The 21,957-nt window shown below is 42.0% G+C and overlaps 1 protein-coding gene across 1 annotated transcript in view; it reads left to right on the forward strand.

The window, feature by feature from the left end:
- Positions 1-21,957, forward strand: part of PLBD1 (phospholipase B domain containing 1) — a 41,294-nt gene that overhangs the window by 18,977 nt on the left and 360 nt on the right. The window contains exons 4-10 of the mRNA XM_067311109.1: positions 118-256; positions 6,912-7,076; positions 8,236-8,380; positions 14,791-14,991; positions 15,099-15,239; positions 19,660-19,845; positions 20,984-21,090. Of these exons, the coding sequence (XP_067167210.1) occupies positions 118-256; positions 6,912-7,076; positions 8,236-8,380; positions 14,791-14,991; positions 15,099-15,239; positions 19,660-19,845; positions 20,984-21,090 (1,084 nt within the window). The remainder of the gene's footprint in view (positions 1-117; positions 257-6,911; positions 7,077-8,235; positions 8,381-14,790; positions 14,992-15,098; positions 15,240-19,659; positions 19,846-20,983; positions 21,091-21,957) is intronic.

Genomic DNA, 21,957 nt, shown 5'->3' on the forward strand with positions numbered 1-21,957 from the left:
TAGGAAGGTTGGATCATCTGGGTCATAATACAGGCCTGCATTTGTCTCTTCCCTGCATTATCAATTATACTCTAAAACAAAAAGCGAGAAAACCCCAACCTGTTTGTTCCTCTGCAGGAGACAAGATCAATGGACAAGACAACAAATCAAAAATAATAAAGATGACCCCTTTTGGAGGCATGCTGGCTATATTATTGCACAGTTGGATGGTCTGTACATGGGAGCCCTCGAGTGGGCTAAGCTACACAAACAAACAGTAAGATTGATGTGTCTCTTTTTTAGTAGTTGGGGATGGGATGTCAAAGGACAGTAGTAGATGGGAGTAGAGTAGAAGGAAATCTGATATTAACAAAAAGGAAGGAAGATAATTGGTGGCAAGTATTCTTTCTGCATGCCACTCTACAAAAATTCCAGTGGCTGTTCAATGTGGATAATGTAACTGATCTGTGGTGATGTGAGAGGAGTCCTCCTCTGAACTGGACTTGGAATCTGGGGCTCTCATGTGCTGATGAGACTGGGGATGTTTTTTGTATCTAAGTACAAATGTTGGAAGGACAGACACCTGCTAAGGTGCCTGCTGTCATCACTTTAAAACCGTTTTTGAGCAAATTACCCTCTGGGTATAAAGAGTAGCTGCAACAGCATGAATCAGCAAGTTGGGAGCTTGAGCTTTTGTTCTTATTTCCAATCATCAACCTTAAAAGTCTTTAGATTTTGGAGTATGCTTTTCATTGCTCAGTGTCTTTTCCTTTTCTGTTTTCTCTTTAAGTCTCCCATAACAAAATGTATGGCTAGTGCTGTGGCAGGCCAAATGAAGTAATTTTTTTTAGTTCATATTAAAAGTTGTACTGGAAATTGTAATTACCGTGTTCCAGATCATCAAATTTTGTGCAATAGCAGAGCTTCATTAACTCTACTGCAGGTATGGTAATTTATAATGCTGTTGCGATATGTCTGATAGGTTTCTCAGTGTGAAACTGAGGATTCGAGTAGGTGTATTTGACCTTTTTGTCTTGGTTTAACCATATCAAGGATGTAGAGAAGTTGGGGGTGCTGAATTATAAACAACTGAATTTTAGTAAAATACACACCTCTTTCATGTGTAGAACTTGATCTGGGACTTTCAGGAATGGAAACCAGCTCAAACTAAAAGGAAAAGGATGGTGTCTGTTCACAATAATAAAGAGATTCTTCCTGGTGGGCCTGAATTGTAGGGAAGATAGCAAGAAATGAGAAATTTTCCAGGAAAAGAACTCAAATTCCTTTCCAAAACACCTGTATCAGAATCCTTTAGATTTAGACAGGGCAAAAAGGTGCTAGGTTGTGTTTGAGCTATAGCCTTAGAGTAGACATGTCCTATCTGCAACGTCTGTTCTGTGATAATCATTTGTCTAACTGTATTTGGTGTCAAAAAACATTGACCTCTGAAGTGACTAAGTCATTTTGACCCTCTTTCAGTCAGGGCATGTTGTATCTCATCAGCATGCTTGTGTAAAAATGGTACGTTTAATAAAAGTTCAGATATGTGGTACAGGCTGAAATAATTGTATCCTCTATTCTTGAATTATATGCAGTGATATATATTTACGTTCTCAAATATGCCTGCAGCAGATGGTGGGATTTCTTTTTACTCCTTTCTATGCCATTGAAAATTTTTGGTTTGAGCAGTATCGCCTATATTGGGTCCATATCTTTTTATTCAAAGCAAAAAATCTTCCCCATCTGTGTGTTTAGCACTCAAGATGGTGCTATGGTTTCCTCTGTTTGCCAGAGCCAGTAAGTTAACATTAGTGTCTTGAGTACGGTTTGGACAGCTGCTGTGCACCTAGACTTTTGGGTTTCCTTGGCATCAAAATGGTACCTGACAGCTTTGTAAAAGTACACGTGGTTCCCTTAGTTGGGTACCGTTCCACTTTCCAAAGACTTCCGGGGGAGTAGGCCACAACATGCTATTTGTGTACATATTTATTGCTGTTCATATCCCCTTCAGGATATAAAGAGCCTGAAGATTGCTCCTCTGACCTTATACAGACAATAAAAACACATGTAGGTAGGATGTTAGTGACTAGCATTCTAGCTCTGACACATTCACTGATATGAGAATCATCCCAGCTTCTGTAAATCATCAGCACTAAAAAGAAACCCAAAACAGAAGACCAACAGATTCTCCAGTATCTTGCTTATTCCTTTTGATTCAAGAACGCCTGCCCCTTCCAAAGAGGCTGTGTTTTCAAATTTGCTCTTGTAGTACGTGTTTTAAGAATGTTAGTAAGGTTCTTTTGTTTAATCCCTTAGATTTTTAAGTGCAATGTTTGGGGAATAAATTTAGCTAATAGATTGTTTTCTCATACATCTGACAATCATACGTTGATTCAGTTTGTCTGATGTCATTTTGATCTGTCTTTGTGCAAGAAATACAATAGCAGATATTTACTGTTTACATTACTCATATCTTTCTTTAAAAATGCTTGAAAGAACTTGTGACTGAAAGCCCCCGCAACATACAACAAATCCTGCATGTTTTGAAAAGAAAACCTCATTCATACTGCACGTTTTCCTTCATGCTGTGTGAGTTTCTTCTTCTCTCTTTCCCTTGGTAGATGCTGCTTTTTTTGATCAAAAAAATTCCTTTATATATACACGTATGTGTGTGTGTGTGTGTGTGTTTGTGTGTATTGGGTATGGGTTATTAGGGAACAAGTTTATCGATCTCTAGTGATGCAGAGGTTTGGATTTGCAAGGGTAATAAATGTTAAGAGCACTGAGAATATCTTGGGGTTTTTTGTTTTTTCTTGTTTTTTTTTCCCAAAAAACCTACTTGGCAAACTTTTTTTGTTGTCTGATGTTCTTACTGCTATTGAGAAAAGCTATGTATACTTCTAAATACAACTGATTACTCTGAATGTGCATAAGTCCTATGAACAAGGCTAAACACTGCAGAAGAAAGGCTGGACATTCTTACATGGTCTCTAACTCCCAAAAGGTGAGACACGGGGAAGAAAAGGGAAGGAGGAGATGGATTTCAAAGTTCTTAGATTTCATTTTCCCCCTAATGAATGCTCATGCATGGACAAAGTGCACTCCTGAACACCGAGAGAGAGGTTTGTTAGTTAACCAGTATTGGTCAAAAGTTCTGAAAGAGAAGGAGAAAAGAGGCTCTGTTTACAAAGTCTGTGGATTTCTACACTGAGCACTAGACAAAGTTGAAGAAAATAGTTCCTGTTTCAGGAGAACGGAAGCAAAAACTGTATCAATTGCTAATCTGCTTTTAATTTTATGCATTTAGTGTGCAAGATTTCTTATTAGCATGACTCATACCTGTTTAAACTTGCAAGTAGTTAGTTTTACATTTGGTGGATTAGTTGATGTGTACTCATCTGAGGAAAACTGAGTAAAAAAGTCTGACTTTCCATTGTCCTGTACAATGCATGGTAGATTAAAACTATGCCAAATCCAGACAGTGCTTAAATGAGAGTTGGATTATGTACATACAGATAGATGTCACTCTGAAACTTTCTATTTTTCTATCCCCCTTAAACTTCAAGTCTGCTTCACGTGAATATTATAGAAGTCATTGTATCTGCCGCAAATAACCAGGCCTTATTACAGAGAGAAATTTGGTTTGGACTCTAAACTGTTTGATAGTAGTACTAGTGTATATTTTTTATTCCTGTATATGTGGAGCATATGTTTTGTAGTGGACTGTTGTAAATTCTTTTTTAAATCACATAAAGCCTGGTGTCCTGCAGGACTATTTTAGATGGGTACTTCCATCGCAGACCTGCTTGGTGACAATGTATATTATGAATGTCTGTATTTTGAGTTTGACATTTGCAGGTGTCATTAAGATTGATGTCAAAATCTGAATACATTTTCATGCTAAAGTGTGAAATTATTCCATCTGGTTTAGCAACATTTTTATATCCAGTAAACAAACCCAACCCTTCTGTCAAGACAATTTCTGAAGGAGGGGCACTCAAAGAACATTAAGCCTTTTCATCTGCCTAATGCTCTTCCTGGGCTGTGATTAATCTTGGGCTTGTCTACACAGCGAAATTACTCTTGAAAAGGAGGTGCAAGAGTTTTAAACCCTACAAAGATTCTAGGACAGCCCTCAATTTGTACTTGCTTATTTTGTATTGAGAATGCTCACACATGGGGAAGTTATTAGAAAACAATTGTTACAGAATAAGTTGTCTATTCTATTATCCCATATAGACTAGCCTTTAAGGTTGGTTCTGTTATCTTTTAACTTTTCTAATTTTATTTGTCCTTACAGCTGATGGTAAGCTTTCAACAGGAGAGGAAGATGCACTTTGATCTTTGCTACTTTTGGGGGGCTACCCTAGAGAAGGTGCCACACGTTCTAGCAAAAGGAGTTTTTCTCTTGTCGTGGCTACATTGCCTCACTGTTTGTCAGCTTAGCTTATGCCATTCAGTCTTCTTCAGGATGTAAACCATGCATACAAGGAGTTTTTCTGGCATTGCTATGTGAGATGAGAGAAGGTGATTAGAAAAGATCATAATATGCCCTATTATGGACCCTGTTTAACACCTCATAGAAGATGCTTCTCTGTATATTCTGGAACTCAGTAATAGCTATTCTCAAGCTGAAACTCTCAGCCTGGTGGGAGATGCCTCAGGCTTCTCTGAGATTCCCAGATTTGGCCTGTATTACAGACATACAAATCTTCTGTTTGAATGTATTGCTTTACTGGGACTCCAGAGAAGCTCTGTGCATTGCGCTCATTGGAATTCTCTAATATAACTTAGCATCAATGTGCCTTAAATGTAAAAACAGGTTTATCCTAGTGAAACAAAGCGGTGAGTTCTTGAATGAGTTCTCAGAAATAAATTGGAGCAAGATTTCTTTGTTGCTGAAAAGGGGAATGAAAACAGAATTCTAAAGGGTGCTTAACAACCTAATTTCTTTCTCACTTCTCTGATATTTGTTTGGGGAGCTGACAAGCTAATCTCACCCAGTGGAACACTTTGAATATACATAATCTTTGCTGCTTTGTTCAAGAGGGTCTTTCCTCCCACCCTCTGTCCACTTTTCTGTGCTTATAGTTCTGACAGCTTCCTTGCTTTGCAAATTCCTTCTAGCTTGAATGCACTCCATAGTAGTTATAGCATTTTTGTGTCTCAGTGATCATAAGATAGCACATAAATATGAAATGTTTTTTTAAAAATATACAGGTAATTCCAAGTGATGCTGTAGCAGGGCCAATGTGGGTACATGTAGATGTTGCAGTGAAGATAGGTATTATAGAGGAGAATATGGAGTAATAGCTAATAGGACAAGCAGAATTAAAATTTCTTGAGGTTGGCTGAGCATTCTCACATGCAGTCCTACCTGCTCCTCTGCTGATGGTACTGTTTGCTGGTTACTTTTCTGCCTGACTTTTCGTTAGCAATTATGTTTGTGTAAATTGGATGTTGGGAAACAGCTTCTCCTCTTTGTGTGTTTGGCTTGCAGTCCTTTAAATGCAGCTGGATCACACATGGGGAAAAACTGTGCTGAAACTATGGCAAGTCTCTCTATATGGATTCCCATGAGATAGCAGTTGTCATGACATTTTAATAAATGGTTTATACCACTGAGTTGCTTAAAACTATCCAAAGATGCATCTCTTGATTTTTGTTTGCTGTGGCCTCTGCTGCTCCCTATCAGTGTTCTTATAGCAGAAATTCGATGAGCTAAAGCAATATAACACATGTCAAAGTTTGCTTTGCATTTCTTCTTTAAACTATAGCTGCTGTTAGGGCCTTCTGCTGTGTATGATCTTAGTTGTGAGAATGGTTTATTTCTCTCACTTGGTGGATATTATGTGAAGGTTTAATTCCTTCCCCTGGGATATATGCACTAGAGTTTACATTATTTTTTTTTCTTGCTGGTTATTCTCTCTGCCAGAACAGCAGATGGATAATGCAGAATTCAGCCTTCTGAATAAAAAGTAGATGTTCCCTGGATTTGTCACCTTTCATTTCTTCCATGTCACTTGACTCCCCTCTTCTGGGATAGGTCAGCTTTATAATTTAATAAGAGTGATAATACTGCAAGCAGTGTACTCCTGTGCTGTATGATTATGTCCTGTTCTAAAAATACTGATCATATGCCTACAGTGATGTGTTCTGTCTTTTTTTTTCCTTAAACCTTGCCTTAACAAAAGGCATGGTGCAAGCACGAACAGGAAAGATTCGGAAAATTTTCTTAACAGATGAGGTCAGACCAGTGTTTATCATTTATTTTTGAAGAGGAGAAATAAGAGAAGGTTCTGAAGAGCAGGTTGCGCTGTGAGCTTTGTGACAGATAACCCTGGCTAGCTCCAACCAGAAGGGGATTTTGAAAGCTCTTAGCTGAGTGTCTTTTGACAGACTTCCTCTGTTCAGCTAGTTCCATACTTGTTTAGTATTGTTAACATATCTCACTTCCCTCTTTTGTTTCCTTCTTCTCAGCCCTGAGGGTGCTTTAATCGTAATCTTTATAAAAATCTGAGAGCTCACCTGAGTGTTTCTTAATGTAAGGCTTTTCAAAGGCATTTAGATAAATATAAATCTTTTTGTTCAAACCTAGTGTAACAGTAGCACCAGACTGATTCATATGCTGTTTGTAAAGGCACACAAAGGTCTTCTAAATTGCTGTCAGCTTCTCCTTTTTTCCTCAGAAATGTTGGTGCTGATAACGTCACTACACTAGAACAAGGGCCAAACCCTTAAAGATAATCTGAGTACCCAATTCCACACTGAGTTTTAGTGTCTGGGCCTTGTGAACAGATATTTACATAAAAGAGAAAATATAAGAAGTTGCTTTGAGAGCAAAAGAAAAACAAATTTTGACAGCTGAGATTGTATTGATGCTTCTCTGTCTGAAAATGTTTTTGTGGTCCACCTTTTCTCTCTTTCCCCAGCCACTGAGCATCTTTGATGTCCATTTTCTAAATGCAGTTGGAGACCTGCTGGACCTCATTCCTGCATTATTTGAGTATTCTGCACGGAGTGGACAATGCAATGTGGAGCCAGGAGGCCATGGGAAGTATCAGTGGGATATGGGTCACTGCTCTGCTCTTATCAAGGTGAGCACCAAGAATTTCATTTCCAGTGACTATATTGATTTGCAATATCATGAGTCTGTAGTATTAACTGTTGCATGTGCATAAGGGATGCTTATCAATCAAGGCACTTTCATGCATGTCATTTTTGCCTCCATAGGATACTGGGTCCAGATTTGCTCACTTGTGTTCAAGAAAAACAAACAAATTGGCAATGAAAAGCTACTAGAATTACTAGGGAATGGAGAACTATCATGAAGAGGAGGGCAGAAGAGAGTGACTTGTTCACCGAGCTGAGTGGAGTCTGAAAAGGATAGCATGAATGCCTACAAATAAGTCAAGGAAATAAGCGGGAAGGGAGGAGGATTAAACTAAAGGACAGTGCTGGCGCAAGAACAAATGGGTGTAAGCAGCTCATGAATGAGTACAGTCTGGAAATCAGAAGAAGGTTTCTAGCTGTTAGCAGTGGTACTCTGAAACAGCTTTCCAATGGGAATGATAGAAACAAACACTTTTAAGATAATATTTAAGCATCTGATACATCATGGCCATGACTCATTTTTTTTTCAGGGTTGAAATTATCAGTAATTAGAATATGAAGACCCATGTATCCCAGAGCAACAATATTTGCTTTAACGAGACAAAATTTAAGCATTTACCTACAGCAAGAGACTTCTGAGTTAACAATGAATCTTAGAACCAGAGAATGCTTTGGAAAAGATGTCCTATCAATATGTATTTACCTTTCAAAATGAATTTGCTTATCTTTGCTTCTGTACTTTAAACCCACCCAGAGGAATTTTCACAGAAACAGCATGTTCTAAGTTAATGTTGATGTTTGTAGAGAGCTGATTTGAATGTGTAAATACAAGTATTCAAGAGGAAACCAGGGAAACAAAATGTATCGTGTGATGCAGGTGTCCAAAGAAAACCCTAAGCTGTTTCATTTAAAAAAATAACAACTAATTATTTGAGGACAGCACATTGGCAAGAATTATTCCTAGAGGTTTCAGAAATTCATTATTAAATACATAATTAAAAGCACAAGAATCTGCTCATTCTTGAACAAAGCAATTAATCAAGCTACTTACAACAAGTTGTTTTCCCAGTTTTTCTGAAGTATGAAACATGCAGAGCGTGGTAGGGCCTGAAAATTGTTCATTGTTCTGCTTCTGTTTTCCAGGTTCTACCTGGATACGAGAACATCTATTTTGCCCATTCCAGCTGGTTTACATATGCAGCCACACTGAGAATATATAAACATTGGAACTTCAATATAGGCGATCCAGACACTAAAACCAGCCGTGTCTCATTCAGCAGTTACCCAGGTAAGGTAAAAAACAAAAAAAACAAAAAAAACCAAAAAAAACCCCAAAAAATGAGGATATCCAAGATGGCATGGGCCTTTTTACTGTCTTCCAGATGTCTTGCCTGTAAAAATGATAGTACCACAAGAAGCACTGAGTTCAACCTACCTTAATTCTTTCTTTCAGACACTGAGAGGAGAAAATGTCGTCTTCAATTTTCTGGCTTGAATATGTTGTTGGTTTTTTTTGTTGTTGTTGATTAATAGCCTGTAGTTCTCTGAATAGTACTGGTTAAATATTCTACCACCTCTGGCACAAACATGCTGCTTTGAATTCTGCTTGTGTTGTCTGCAGTCATCTCAACTGTTGAACTTCCCCTCACCTTGCCTATAGCATTGGCATGTTTAATAATAACTCAGTTTTGAACACTTCTGTTTACCACTGTGGCATGACTCATGCTGTAATGGGATTATTAGAGAGTATGTGACACAAGCCATTTGAAATTGTATAGATTTCTTTGGTATTGGATTAGCAAACCTTCTGCTGATTTTCCCCCTCTCCCCCAGCTTCTCTATAGAGTGCAGCAGAGGGGAGTATTCTTTTTATCCTTAGTTCATGTTAGTAATATAGCCAGCCAGACTATTTATAATCTTCCTTGGGAAGATTTGGCAGCATATAGTATTCTCAAGTTTCCTGGAATAATGTTAGCAATTCCCAGCATTTAATTTTTTAGTGGTAAAATATGGACTATTTATTGCTTTAAAAAAAAAAAAAAAAGACTAGGGTAGAACAGCGAACTATGAATGTGAAAAAACTAAAGCAAAATCTAAGAATGTCTGAGTGAGTTATCACTGCACAATTTTGAGGGTGAAATTTCAAACTCAAAAATGCCCAGTCAGTCAAATTTTAAAATTTTTTAAAGTGAAGTATATGCCATAGGAGAGACTGATTCTGATGAAATTTTGCATTGGTTGTTGACTGCAAAATGTACTTTGATTAACTGCTGTGGTTCCCTTACTACAAAGGAAGGGTCCTTCATGGCAGGGACTCCTGAGTCTGTGACTAAGAAGCACTTTTGAAAAGCAGCTGCATTCATTGCAACTTGAAAGCAAGTATTTTTCTGTAGGGTTCTGATCCTCCTCAGTGACCCTCAAGAAGGCAACTTTTCCTGAGAACTGGGATTTTTGCATTGATGAAGGAGCAGAAGTATTTTGGTCAATGCCTATTAAGTGTACAGCCTTTCAAGAGACCACGTTATCTCTAAGTCCCCTAGAGGAGTTCCACTCGTTGCAAGGAATTTTGCCAAGCCTGCGTTACCTGGTAGAAAGCCAAGGCTTCTGTCTGAGCTGTCTGCCACTGACAGAAAGTCATTCTGGATCTGAAATCTCCTAGAAAAAATACTATTGAGGATAATAGTATTCTTTAGGAGCATGTGGCTATGTTTCCCAAATGTTGTATTTTGTATTGTGCTGCAGATTCAAACTAGGGATCAGGATCGCCCATGCAGAGCTTTTTAATGAGTATAAATGCTGATGTCTTTAAGCTGTTTTGCTCCTTTTGTGGACTCTTCACATAGAATGAAATACAACTCTTCTGTTTTGACTAGGCTGATCAAGGACATTGTGTGGGAGGGTACCAGAAAATTGGCTACTAACATGCTGAAATGGTCAGGATTTGTTCTCTAGCATACAAAATCCCAGTGCAAACAAATCCCTAAGACTGTTGGGACCTGCAGGGAACTTTTAAGAGATAACTTATTTTAAAGTGTGCTTGTACCAGGTAGACTCTGCAATGATGTGGTAAGCTGTACTTCTACCAGCAAAGTTCAGTGAGAACTGTGTTACAAAATGTAGTTCCCATGGCCACAGTGAAATTTGACACCTGTGGTACGCAAAGTGCGCTCACTGACCCCCTGATTACAGGGTATTATCACATGCATGATCCACTGAGTACAGCAAACTACATTTGCTGTGGGCGTAGCCCACAAGCTTGCAGTTTTCCAAAAGATGAACAAGCTCTAAAGCACTGGCCTGGTAATGATCTAGGGATATTATGCAGGAAGGAGGGAACTGGCAAATTCTTCTGCTCCATGCTGTGTTGAGATGAAGCCTTGTGTTTTCAGGGTGTCTGACCATGGAACCCACAAATCCTCTTCATGGCTCAACTTGACAACCGTAATTTCTCCCTGCACGCGAGCCCTCACTCTTAATCTCTGTCTTGATAGATACTAAGAACTAGAAAGAAAGTCCTGGCTAGTAAGCTTCCCTAAATAATAACCTCGATGATTTTAATGTGCATAGAAATATTGACTGTTGGTCATAAACAAAGAGCATTAAAAGAGGCAAGTGTTCCTCCAAGCTGGCAGTGACAGTCTAATGAGTAATTAATAGACTTCTGTCATCCAATAGCCTGGATATGAAGTAAAACTCTTCTGCTGTCCAAAGTTGTGTCAGAAAAGCTCGAAAAGCTTCAAGGAGGCATTTGTCTTCTGAGAAGGAATGTGCCAACTCCTTGATTTCTCCTGAGGTCAGAGAGTCAAATTGTCCAGATTGTTTGTTTATTTACTGAATTTCAAAAGACAGGCTCATATGCTACCAAAATTAGTATTTGTTGTGACTCTGTTTAGATGATCCAAGACTATTTTCTAACAACAATGCATGTCAGCATGCACATTACGGTACAGCTAGAGGGCCTTGTGCTTCCTTGCATCTGCTGAGGCTGAGTTGGCAGGTAGAAGGACAAGCAGGAATTGCAGACTCCGTTTCTGCTTCCCCAGTGGTTCCACAGGTTTCTGCTAGCATGCTCCAATGTCAGTGTTGCGGTGTGTTGCCTCCCTGCTGCTTGCTTGGTTTTAGAACAACAGTAGCTCTGTGGAAGCACAGACAAGTGGAAATGAATGGGAATAGTAATCTCTGCTCTTGCAGAATGATTTAGCCACTTGCTGCTTGTTTTCACACTAATCCTAATCCTCACTTGAACTCTGCTGTTGATCTTGGCCTTTTCTGCCATTGAAATCAACTGTGCAGAGCTGCATGCAGAGCAGCTCTGTGAACTTAATGAAAAGGAAGAATGTCTGAGCTGAATGCTTGGGCACCCCTGATTTCAGTCTCTCATTCAAGTGTTGGGCACAAGTACTGAATACTGTGGCTGGTGAATCTATACGCAGCAGAGAGAAATTGTACAGGCCATGTGGCTGTTGCTTATAGATGCTGGCCGAAGCTATGCTTGTTTGGAGGGATAAGAAATGCAGTGGCAGGGACCAGGTGGATGCTATGGTTCTGCAGGACATACCTGGTAAAAAGAGCAGAAAGAAGGCAAAAAAATGGCCTTGCTGTGCAGTCACTGCTCTACACTGCCCCACTCTCAGGGCAGTTCAGGAGACTGGCAGATTCTCCTCTGCCATCAGCTGGCTCATGGGCTTTTGCCAGACTGTTTGTTACTTGCTTGCTTCCTCAGACATCTGTCTAAAATTTGGGGGCAAGCAGAGAAGAGTATCTGATGTGCCTTATGTCTCTGGCCTCCATCTCCAGTGTGGGATGTGCTATCAGTTAGTACCTAGCAGAGATTTACAAGTAGAGGGAAGGCAGCTGGCAGGACTTCAGTCTTGACATGAGAAGTGACTGCTGATGGGTTTAAGAAAGCTAATCCAAAGAAGACATCTCCCTTGCCATCGTCCTGGACTCTTTGTAGCCCAGAGCGCTGAGCATGTCAGCCAGGAGCTACTCCCGTCCCTGTGAGGTGATGGCTAGACTTCATGCCTCTGTGACTTGCAGGCTATAATACTGTCCCTTTCTGTACTTGAATGAGCACAGCAACCTGTCAAAATACGAGAAAAACAAATGCCACCTGGTTCAGAAAGCAGCAGCCTACCTCTTTAGTAACAATAGCTGCCAGGAGCATGTCATCCCTCACATGCTGTCCATTGTGCTGGCTTCCTGGAGAAAGTTGTGGCACAGACTTTGAAGAGTATTTTGCTTTGCTTGGTGAATTAATAGTGTCATGATGAATGAAGATCTAGGCTCTGGAAACTTCACAGTTTTCCATCAGTGTTTGGAAACTGAATTTAAATGGCTCAGACCCAGAAGATGCAATCAGAAGTGCTTGTGTTTGTTTCTATGTAGGAACGGTCAGGTTCATTGAAAAAAAAAATTGATTGAGAGTTGCTGATAAGAATAGGAGATGGGTTTACAGAGCAAATAGGTAAATAGGTGAACTATACAGAGAGATAACAGTTGATCTGAAAGGCAATTTCAATTACAGCGAATTCTCATGCATAGTTAAAAAGACAAGAATGAAAGATGAGGACATCAAATACTTTCTGATATCTCTAGGCTTCACCTGGGTTTTATTGTTGTGAATGTTCTTCCCCTGGGTAAACCTGTGGTATATGTTTAATTTCCCTTTGTCTCAAGGATGGCTGTGTCCTAAGCCACAATGGCATATATTGTCTCTGGGTAATTGGGCTAGTAATGGTGTATACTGGAGGGCACATTAGATTGCAAAAGTACTGCAGGACTAAGGCCCAGAAAGAAATCCTCTTGTTTTTGGCTTAGCTGAGCTTTGCAATTTATTTCAATTACAGAGTACAAACTTCAGTTAATTCAGCATCATTCTTTGTGTTGACACTTTTGGTTCAATTTTTCTGTTTTAACTCAGTTTAAGTTGATTAAAAAAGGGAAAAAAACCCCTACTTCGTTTATTTTGAAGTAGGGCATTTGGCATTGGCATCTACATGGGAATTGGCGTTCGATTCAAATTACAGTTATTTAATGATTTTGCTTCTGCTTCTGGTCTCTGTGTAAGCACTCAACTTGTTAGGCAGCAGCTTATTGGTGGAGTATCCCATGTCCTTGTGTAAGATAAACTGGCATCAGCCGGGTTTAAGGTATTTAATTTCTTGTCTTTACCTATTTGAGAGAGTACTCTGCTTTTGATATGCATTATTTACTGTTACTTTTTTTTCTCTCTGGCTCTCCAAGACCATGGGCTGGCAGGGCACTCTGCCTGTTCTATGCTGAAGTGCTTTCAGAGATCAGGTGACCATAAAGTAGTTTTTCATGGATCTGTTCTGATTTGAGGACTTGAGACTTGGAAGAAATTTGCTGTAATGGAGCACTCAAACACCACAGGTCTCTTCTGCTTGAAGGAGGTCAGCCTTTTCATGAAAACCTGGGAATAGGAGGCAGAACGCAATTTTCTTTCTGATTCTCATAGGTCACTGGCTTAAGTTTGTTTGCAAAGTGCAGTAATGAGGCTCGCTGTAGAAGATTTTATAGAGGAGCACAACAATTACACTAAGTAATTGCCTGAGTAAGCTGCTTAAAGCTTTGTCCTTAAAGGAATGCTGTCCAGGTGTTTAGAAATGAAGATTTTAGCATTTTGTACACTTTTTGATGCCATTAAAAGCTCTTTAGTAAGAGTCCAGGTTCTGGGTGACATCCCCATCAGGAGTTCAAGTAATATGAACCTTTCTTCCCCAACCTGGCAACTGCCAGCCCTGTACCCTCTGGGGAATCTAGAAGTCAAAGTATTTCTGCTTTGTAAGTAGTCACCAGTAGTCCCATGCTATCCATGGTATTATAACTGACTTTTGCAGCTCTGTATACCACCTCCTGGCATGGGATCTGCAAACGGACCTAGCGTTTCTGATGGCATGTAACTTGGAAAGGAATCCTACTCTGTCATCCATGGCTTGGTCGATTCTGTGGGGCTGATTGATAGGAGTAAAAAAGCACTGATGACATGTCAGAAAGAAGAGGAGGTAGAACATTATCTCTCTTTCATATGCAGGACATGTTTTATGATTAAGAAATGCCTGTTTCTTGGGCTTGGTGCTTTTCAGAATAGTTACACTGGAAAAGAATAAACTGGAAGGAAGATTTTCTGCTTGGCTAGTTTAATTCAGAAGGGATTAATTTAAAGAAGTACCTGCTGCACCCCTCCCCCCCCCCCAAATGAAAATCCCAAACTGAAACTGGTTGATAAAAATCTGTTCGTTTGTGAGATTTGTTCTTTTGTTCCAGTTTTCTTTGCTGTATTTTTAAACAAACCTCTTTGTTATAAACAAATACTCACCAGGCTTTTAGACTGTGTAATCCCCAGGGTAGGAATAAGACTGTTGCTTTACATATGCAGGGGAAACTTCCAAGAGGGAAAGCATGAGACATAAGCCTGAAGCAGATGCTCTTGACAGAAGTAGTAGGCTGTGTGTCAAAAGCATGACAAGCAAGAAGCTGTGCGCTTACAGGGAGGCCTAACCCACTTGCAGAAGTTGCCATCTCATCTTTGATATTTGTACGGCTTGATCTCTCTCCCTCTCTCTCTTTCTCACTTACACACTGTTTGATCCATTCATAGCTTGGGTCTCTGTTTTGTTCTATGAGTATATTAGAGGTTCACAGTGATAACAAACTTTTATGTTGTCATTTAAGGATTTTTGGTGTCCCTGGATGACTTTTACATACTAGGCAGTGGCTTGATAATGTTGCAGACTACCAACAGTGTGTTCAACCAAACCCTCCTTAAGCAAGTGGTGCCTGAATCCCTGTTTGCTTGGCAGAGGGTCCGTATTGCTAACATGATGGCAGACAGCGGCAAAACTTGGGCAGAAATTTTCTCAAAGTGCAACTCTGGTAAGTGTGCTCTTGTATGAATCATAGAAGAAAGGATATATTCCCTCTCCCCCTTGTGCCCTTGCCTTCCTCAGGCAGGACGTGTAACTTTCTTCGCTCCTCCCCAGGGACCTACAACAACCAGTACATGGTGCTGGACCTGAAGAAGGTCAAGCTGCAGAAGAGCCTTGATGATGGTGCGTTGTACATTGTTGAACAGATCCCAACCCTTGTGGAATATTCTGATCAAACAAATGTTCTCCGGAAAGGTAATAGCTCCTATAGTAGCTGATGGCTTGGGAAAGCCAGATGTTTGTGCCAGCTGATAGAGAACCTTGCTTCATACCTGGGAAGGGTTTTTGGGGCACTAATGCTAAGATTTCAAGTTAGAAAGCTTTGTGTAAACATACCTCTGTTGTCATGTCAATAACTTTGCATTTATTTCTCCTGCCTGCTGTGGTAGAAGTGTGGTGAGCATCTGTGTTTCTTGGAATTGTTCAAGGGAAAAATCTACTTCACCTTCTTTCTTTCCTTCCTTGCTTTTCTCTGATATCATTTTGCTCTGTCTTAGGGACCCATGGGGGAGGGAGGTGAGGTCTCTTTAAAGCAGTGCTGAATAACTGCAATGCTACTTGAAATGTTTTGTGAGTAGGTTGCTCTGCAAACTTTTAAAAAAGTTTGCCATTATATTCAGCCCCTTTGCTTAACTTTTCTTGAGCTGTGTTATCTGGTAAATATTTGCTGTTCAAAAGATTCCTTAATCCCACAGCAAGACTAGTAACAAATTAATGGAAAACAAAAATCTAGTGAAGTAAAATGCCCACGGTCAGGTTGCATTCACAGGTGTTCTCCAGACATTTCATATTTTCATCCAAAAACCTGAGCTCTTTCCACAAACTTGAGTGTCTGGTGCTTTGTGCTCCCCCTTCTCTAATCACATGCTGAGAAGGTGATCTGATAATTGCCCTGCTTCAAAATCACTGGAAATGTATTTATCTTAACAGCTGGAGCTGTTTCTCGTTGGAATTTTTCCTTGTCTCTGGTTCCTTGGAAACGTCTGGCTTATTTTAGGCTTTGCCACAATGTAAATATGGTTTTGTGAGATGTTTCTCATCAATAGTTTGAAAAAATCTCTTCTCTTTCCCTTATGCTTCTCTGGCTGCTTAATCCATTGAAGATATTAAAGAAGGCTGTTGCACCTTATCTTTCTGTTTGTGTGTGGTTCCATCGTGAAATACCTTGGGCACCTCTGTGCTGTGTTGTGGTGCAGACGACCAAGCTAATGGAGGCAGCTTTAGCTCTGGTACTTGAAGTGATACAGCTATGTCCTGGCTGCACTGCACCTGTGTTAATGAGCCTGACACACGGACCAGGTTTAGAGGGTTCCCAGAGCTCCTTCTCAGCAGTGACATGAGAGCAGCTGTGTGGGATCCCCTGTAGGGCTGAGCCCAACCCCTGGGCTTGGACACATGGTGATTCCCTCCTGTGGCTGCTGGTGCTGGAAGGAGGTGGCAGAACCCATCTCTGACTTGCTGGCTGGTGGGAGATAAGGAGATGGGGTAGGAACTGTGCTTGGGGCCACACTGGGCCCAACCACTACTACTTCTTTGTTAAGGGACAGGAACTTGCCAAGAACTGTGTGTTGGCCAATGCACTGGAGACAGCTGTGTCCCCTTAGCTGGTTCAGACACCTCTCCAGCCATCCCCAGATGACACGTAGCTGCATCTGCTTTTGCACGCCTTCCTGAGGTAGTCTCTATGGCTCCCAGGACAGTTTCTATCTCCCATAGCTCTCTAGCCCATGCAAGCCCTCCTGGTTCCTATCCAGGCACCTCCTTATTTCTGCAGCTGCAGCAGGTTGTGCACCTCCTTCAGCGGTCCTGGTGGTCTGATCTGTGCCCCTGCCAACTCCTGCCTGCTGCTCCAAGCCTATTCACCTGTGCGTGCCTGCTTCCACCGAATCCTCTTTTGTGACAGTCACCTAGTGCTGTCCTGCCACCCCAGAGGTGCTCTGTGCCTCCTTCAGTCTAGTATCAGACAAAGCTACACTCCTGTGCCCAAGATGTGGCCTGATCAGCCCTCTTGCCCTCTTGAATTCCGTGCTCTTCTTGGATAGATGGCAAGGTCTGATTTGGGCCATCTGAGAGCTGTTTGGTGTGGAGAGTGTAGAGCATGGCCTACCCCTAAAGTTACCCGGCCTGTGCAGTTAGGCAACCACAGTGTGTCTGCCCCTTCCCTGGTCTGTGCTGTGGTCAGGTCATGTCAGTCCCTCACAGTCTGACATCCTGCTTTGGGAACTTGGATCAAGTGGCAGAAATCACCCAGTCTCTTAAAGATAAGCATTAAAGAACAGCCCTTAGCACAAACAGTGGCCTAAGCACTGCAGAATTACTGTGTTAGAGACCTCGGCTGATGTAGGCCAGCATTGCTCCTGGGGGCAGCAGTCTTGGACTCCTCCATGCCATGCAGTACGCCAGGTCAGGGGCCCCAGTAGGGTCGGTATATCCCCCAGTGCTCTGGGTGGCCCGGGTGAAGGCAGTTGCCTTTCTCAAGAGCAGTGCTGGCCTGAAGTGCTTGTCAAGTAGCTGACTCTGGCACCTTTCCTATCTGGCGGCTGGTATCCAAAGATAGCATGCTTTTGCCACTCTGTCCTGGTTAAAGTGAGTTGGCTGCATTTGCATCAACTTCAGCTTTGTAAGTCTCTTTCAGGCATAAACCTAGGAACAGCAGGTGAACAAAGGCACGTATTGTTGTAGTAAGGCCTGTATCTGATGAAAAAGTAAGCATTTTCTTATATGGCTTTAAAACTGGAAAGATTTTCTGGCTTCTGTCAGCTTGTCTCTGGCTAGCGCAGGTGAATTGTAAAACCCAGGAATCTCTTATGTTTCGTGTAGTCCCTTCCAGGCAAAGATGTCAAGTTGCTTTCTATATGTTGACGAAGAAAACTCAGGGATCCTGTAGAGGAGGTGGAGGAAGGCAGTATTACCTCCAGTTTAGAGGTGGGGCATGGGAGTGGACCACAGTCCAGATGTTTCTTGATCATGAGTGAATTGCACATCCATTTTGGCATTGGAAGCATCGTTTCAGATCAGAACCTGGGATCTCTGTCTCTTCCATCGTTACTATTTTTGAATAGTAACTAAACCCTGTAGGTTTGGAAGCTTATGCATCCGCATCCTCCTGCCTGCTTCAGTATTGGTTGGCAAGCGTGCTCATTTCTGCAGGACACCTATGTTACAACACAACATACACATGTGACGCTTTCCTTCAGAGAGGCTCTTGGTCACGTAAGCAAATGCCAGTAGGTGGGGTACTCCTGTCCCTGCTACATGCTGTGCAGGACCCAAGCTGGCAAGGCCTCTGCTCAGGCAAGTTTATAATGCTGTTGCTCTCTGTGTATCTATCTCAGGAAGTTTGGTTTGTATTTTTATATCTGACTCCCAGTGAGTCCCAGTTTATTTACTTGAGCCTCTTACAGTCAGACTCCTCACATCATGCTGGTCTGACGTCAATACAAGGAGCGCTGTATTTATCAGTGTTTAGATAGCAAATCTTTATGCTAAATCCTGGCATGTGTGATTTGAGAAGCAGCAGTCCCCACTGACAAAAGAAAGGCCAGGGCTTTGGGGAGGAGCTGAAGATGTGGTGCTCTTTGGACCAGCTTATGGCATATACTCTGTCTAAATGCTTCTTGATGCCATGCCTTGCAAAAAACTAAACATTATGACATAGGTACCTATTTTTGTTCTCTCAGGACTTCCTATGCCCAGATCCTGATCTGGATGGTCCCATGCAAGCAAGCATATTTGCTTCCTAAACTAATCTCATTCTAGACAGTCATATGTCATCTGTTTAAAACTCTCCTTCGAATTTGGGCTCGTAACCCTGCTCTTTAGAGGAACCAAAACTGCAGGATAGTAGCAAGTGTGCAGCTATCTACCTTCTCTCCCTATTGCACAGTGTGCAACCACAGCTTTCCAACTACTACTGCTCAGCAGCTCCTGTGTGTGTGTGTGTGTGTGTGTTTTCTTTGCTTGCCTGCTTCCTGTTCATCCCTATTAGCTCTGCGGCTCCTGTTTATCTATTTAATTCCAGTTTTCATTTTTCTGGGGTCTCTTTTTTTCTAACTGCTGTTTTGGGGCCCTCAGTATGGCACAAATGCATGTTTGCTTAGGTGTTTTATTTTTTAAATTCCACTCTGTCCTAATCACTGCTGTGTCTGCTGGTTGTCCCTGACATCTCAGCAATGTGTCTTATTCTGGTGAGCTGGGAAGGGGAAAGGAGGGAGGGAGTTCAGGCCTTTGCAATGCACTTACAGGAATGTTTGGTGGAGGGAAATGATCTTTCCCTGCTCAGCTTCAGGGAACCGTGATGTCTGCAGGAATACTGGGGCTGTTCTGTGTGTTTACCTCAGACTCCTGCAAGTCTAATCTCAGCTGCTTGGTGGGATGAGTCCTCAGGGTGGGAGCCTGGGGATGGGTAACCTGGGTACAGTCTCCAGTGATATTGTACTGGAAGTCAACCGTGGTCCTTCTAGTGACCATTGCCAAATTTTGCTGCGTTCAGACCAGCTTGATGTGTTATCTGTAGACAGGCAGTGCAGTGTGGAAATTTTTTGTTTGTCTTTTTGTTAATATAAGCAGAGGGTTCAGCTTTTCTAAGTAACAGGTTGAGTTTTGTCTCTGGCAGGTTACTGGCCTTCATACAATATTCCTTTCCATGAAAAGATTTACAATCTCAGTGGGTATGCAGTGTATGTTGAGAAGTATGGCCTGGACTTCTCTTATGAGCTTGCTCCAAGAGCAAAAATCTTCCGGCGAGACCAGGGCAAGGTGATCAACTTGGAAAGCATGAAGTACATCATGAGATACAACAGTAAGAAACATGTACTATGGAGATGATCTTAATAAAGCAGTGTTACATTTATTTCTTGGATTATAGTGACAAGCCATATAGAGCAGAGCTACATTACCCATGCGCACACAGAGCAAAAGGTTAATGCAGGCTTACTGTTGAGGTAGGAGACAAAGCTAAAAATTACTCTTAACAGAAACAAGACTGCACTCCTTCCAGAGCAAGATCCCTCAGGCCTGCTGTCTGACCTTTCCAGAGAGCTTCTGACACTCCAGGAGACTCTCTGAGGACTGCTGTTCCCTAGTATGACTGCAGTCTGTCAAGAGAGTCTTGCAAAGCCGTAAATCCTAATCGTCAGTCAGATCAGACCAGACCAGAAAATTTTGTGTGAAAACTACAGGTCAATTTGGTCTCTTTTTTTTCCCTGCTCAAGCAGAATGACCTTTGGGTAGGTACTGCTGTGTTCTGCTTTTCTCCTGACAGGGTTCTCCTTGGCTGAATTAAAAGCAGATAATTAAACTTCTGGCCAAGTCCATTTCTAAGTACAGATAGCTTTAGATGCTCTATTTTGTTTCCCAGTTACAGGGAGCACATTGATTACTGGGTTTGGGATGCCTCTTTCAGGGTGGGTGCTGCTGTTTGAGCTGTGAGTAGCAGCAGGTTCATAGATGTTGAGGCTTGTCCATCTTCCCATTCTGTCTTTCTACTGCTGCAGTGGGTGTTTGAAGCCTTTACTTTTTGCCACTTGTTTTAGTCCAGAACAGGAAAACAAAGGCTCTCACTGCTGCACTTTTCCACTTTTCCTTCCCCCTTCCCCTTTTTTTTCCACTGATTGCTTTTCTTTCTTTACAAAGTTTCTGCAAGCTTTAGTCACGTGGAGTTGCGGGTGGTTGTGGATTGGCAGAGGTGCCCCTTGGATGTAAGACCAGCTGTATGGACTTGCACCAGAAGCTTGTCTGCTTAGTATCCTGTCTCAAACATGGACTTTCAGATGGTACCTGGGGAGGAGCATGAGAGCAGAGTGATAGACTGATGCATCTGTTAGGCACTAAACAGCTTTTTAGTGGCTTGGGGGACTTTGCTCCATCAGTGGAGGCTTTGTGTGGAGGGACTGATTTGTTCTTTTCTTCCCTCCTTCCCTCCTCATGTTTCTCCCCAGACTACCAGCGTGATCCTTATGCTGAACACAATCCTTGCAACACCATTTGCTGCCGGGAAGACTTGAATCCTTCTTTTCCAGTGCCTGCAGGCTGCTATGACTCCAAGGTAAAGTACCTTTGATTGCAGTGTCTGCTGCAATGCTGGATGTTTGCTATAGCCTGTTTGTGCTCCTGTCAGACTTAAAACACATCTCCCTGCACTAGGGTGGGCATGGTGGGGCCATGAGGCTCCTGTCTGTGTCCTCTCTTCAGATTGGGTGCTTGGGCAGCTCACGGGATGGTGCTTCTCTGCAGCGAGTCCCATCTCCTGTCTCCAGCACCAGGCCTGGCAGAGTGATAGGTGGCAGAAGGATGGAGCTGGGGGAGGAGTGCATGGGGAGAAGTGCAGAAGCACGATGTCCGTGGGGGAACTCCTGGCATTTAGGAGTTAAGCCCCAAAGCCTTGCAGCAGGAGGGAGCCCGAGACTGGAATGGAATGAGTCTTCACATCACTCATAGGAAAAGGGATTGCTGCACAGTCCCATGTCTTGTTCATGGGGACTGTGTGGGTGCCTCTCCAAGCCTGCAGGAAGATGTCTTCCTCCTCTCTTTAGCTTTGCCTTTACAAAAGCCTGTCTCTCTAGTGAGTCACCCTGTTCCAGGCCTTGCCTCTCTGTAAAACTGCTTTGAGCAAAGGCTGGCAAAGGTCACATTGCTTTTTTGCGGGTTTTGGGAAAATCCTTAGATCCACTGTCTTGGAGAAAGCAGGGGCTTTTCTAGGCAGCTTGTATGGCATTTTCACTGTGAGGGGCAATACTTAAGTGAGCTGCTGTCGGGATTGGGTGAGCTGGTAATTCATACAGTGCTTTATCCCACTGGGACCAGCCTGCTGCTTTTCTGGATTGTTTGGCTGCTAGGATGGGCCCTGTGGAGACTGTTTTGGTATTGCCAGTGCTGAGTGTCTTCTTGGCTTGCACAAGCCCAGGTCAGCTTG

The sequence above is a fragment of the Apteryx mantelli genome, chromosome 1 (genome assembly GCF_036417845.1).
Source record: "Apteryx mantelli isolate bAptMan1 chromosome 1, bAptMan1.hap1, whole genome shotgun sequence".
Lineage (NCBI taxonomy): Eukaryota > Metazoa > Chordata > Aves > Apterygiformes > Apterygidae > Apteryx > Apteryx mantelli.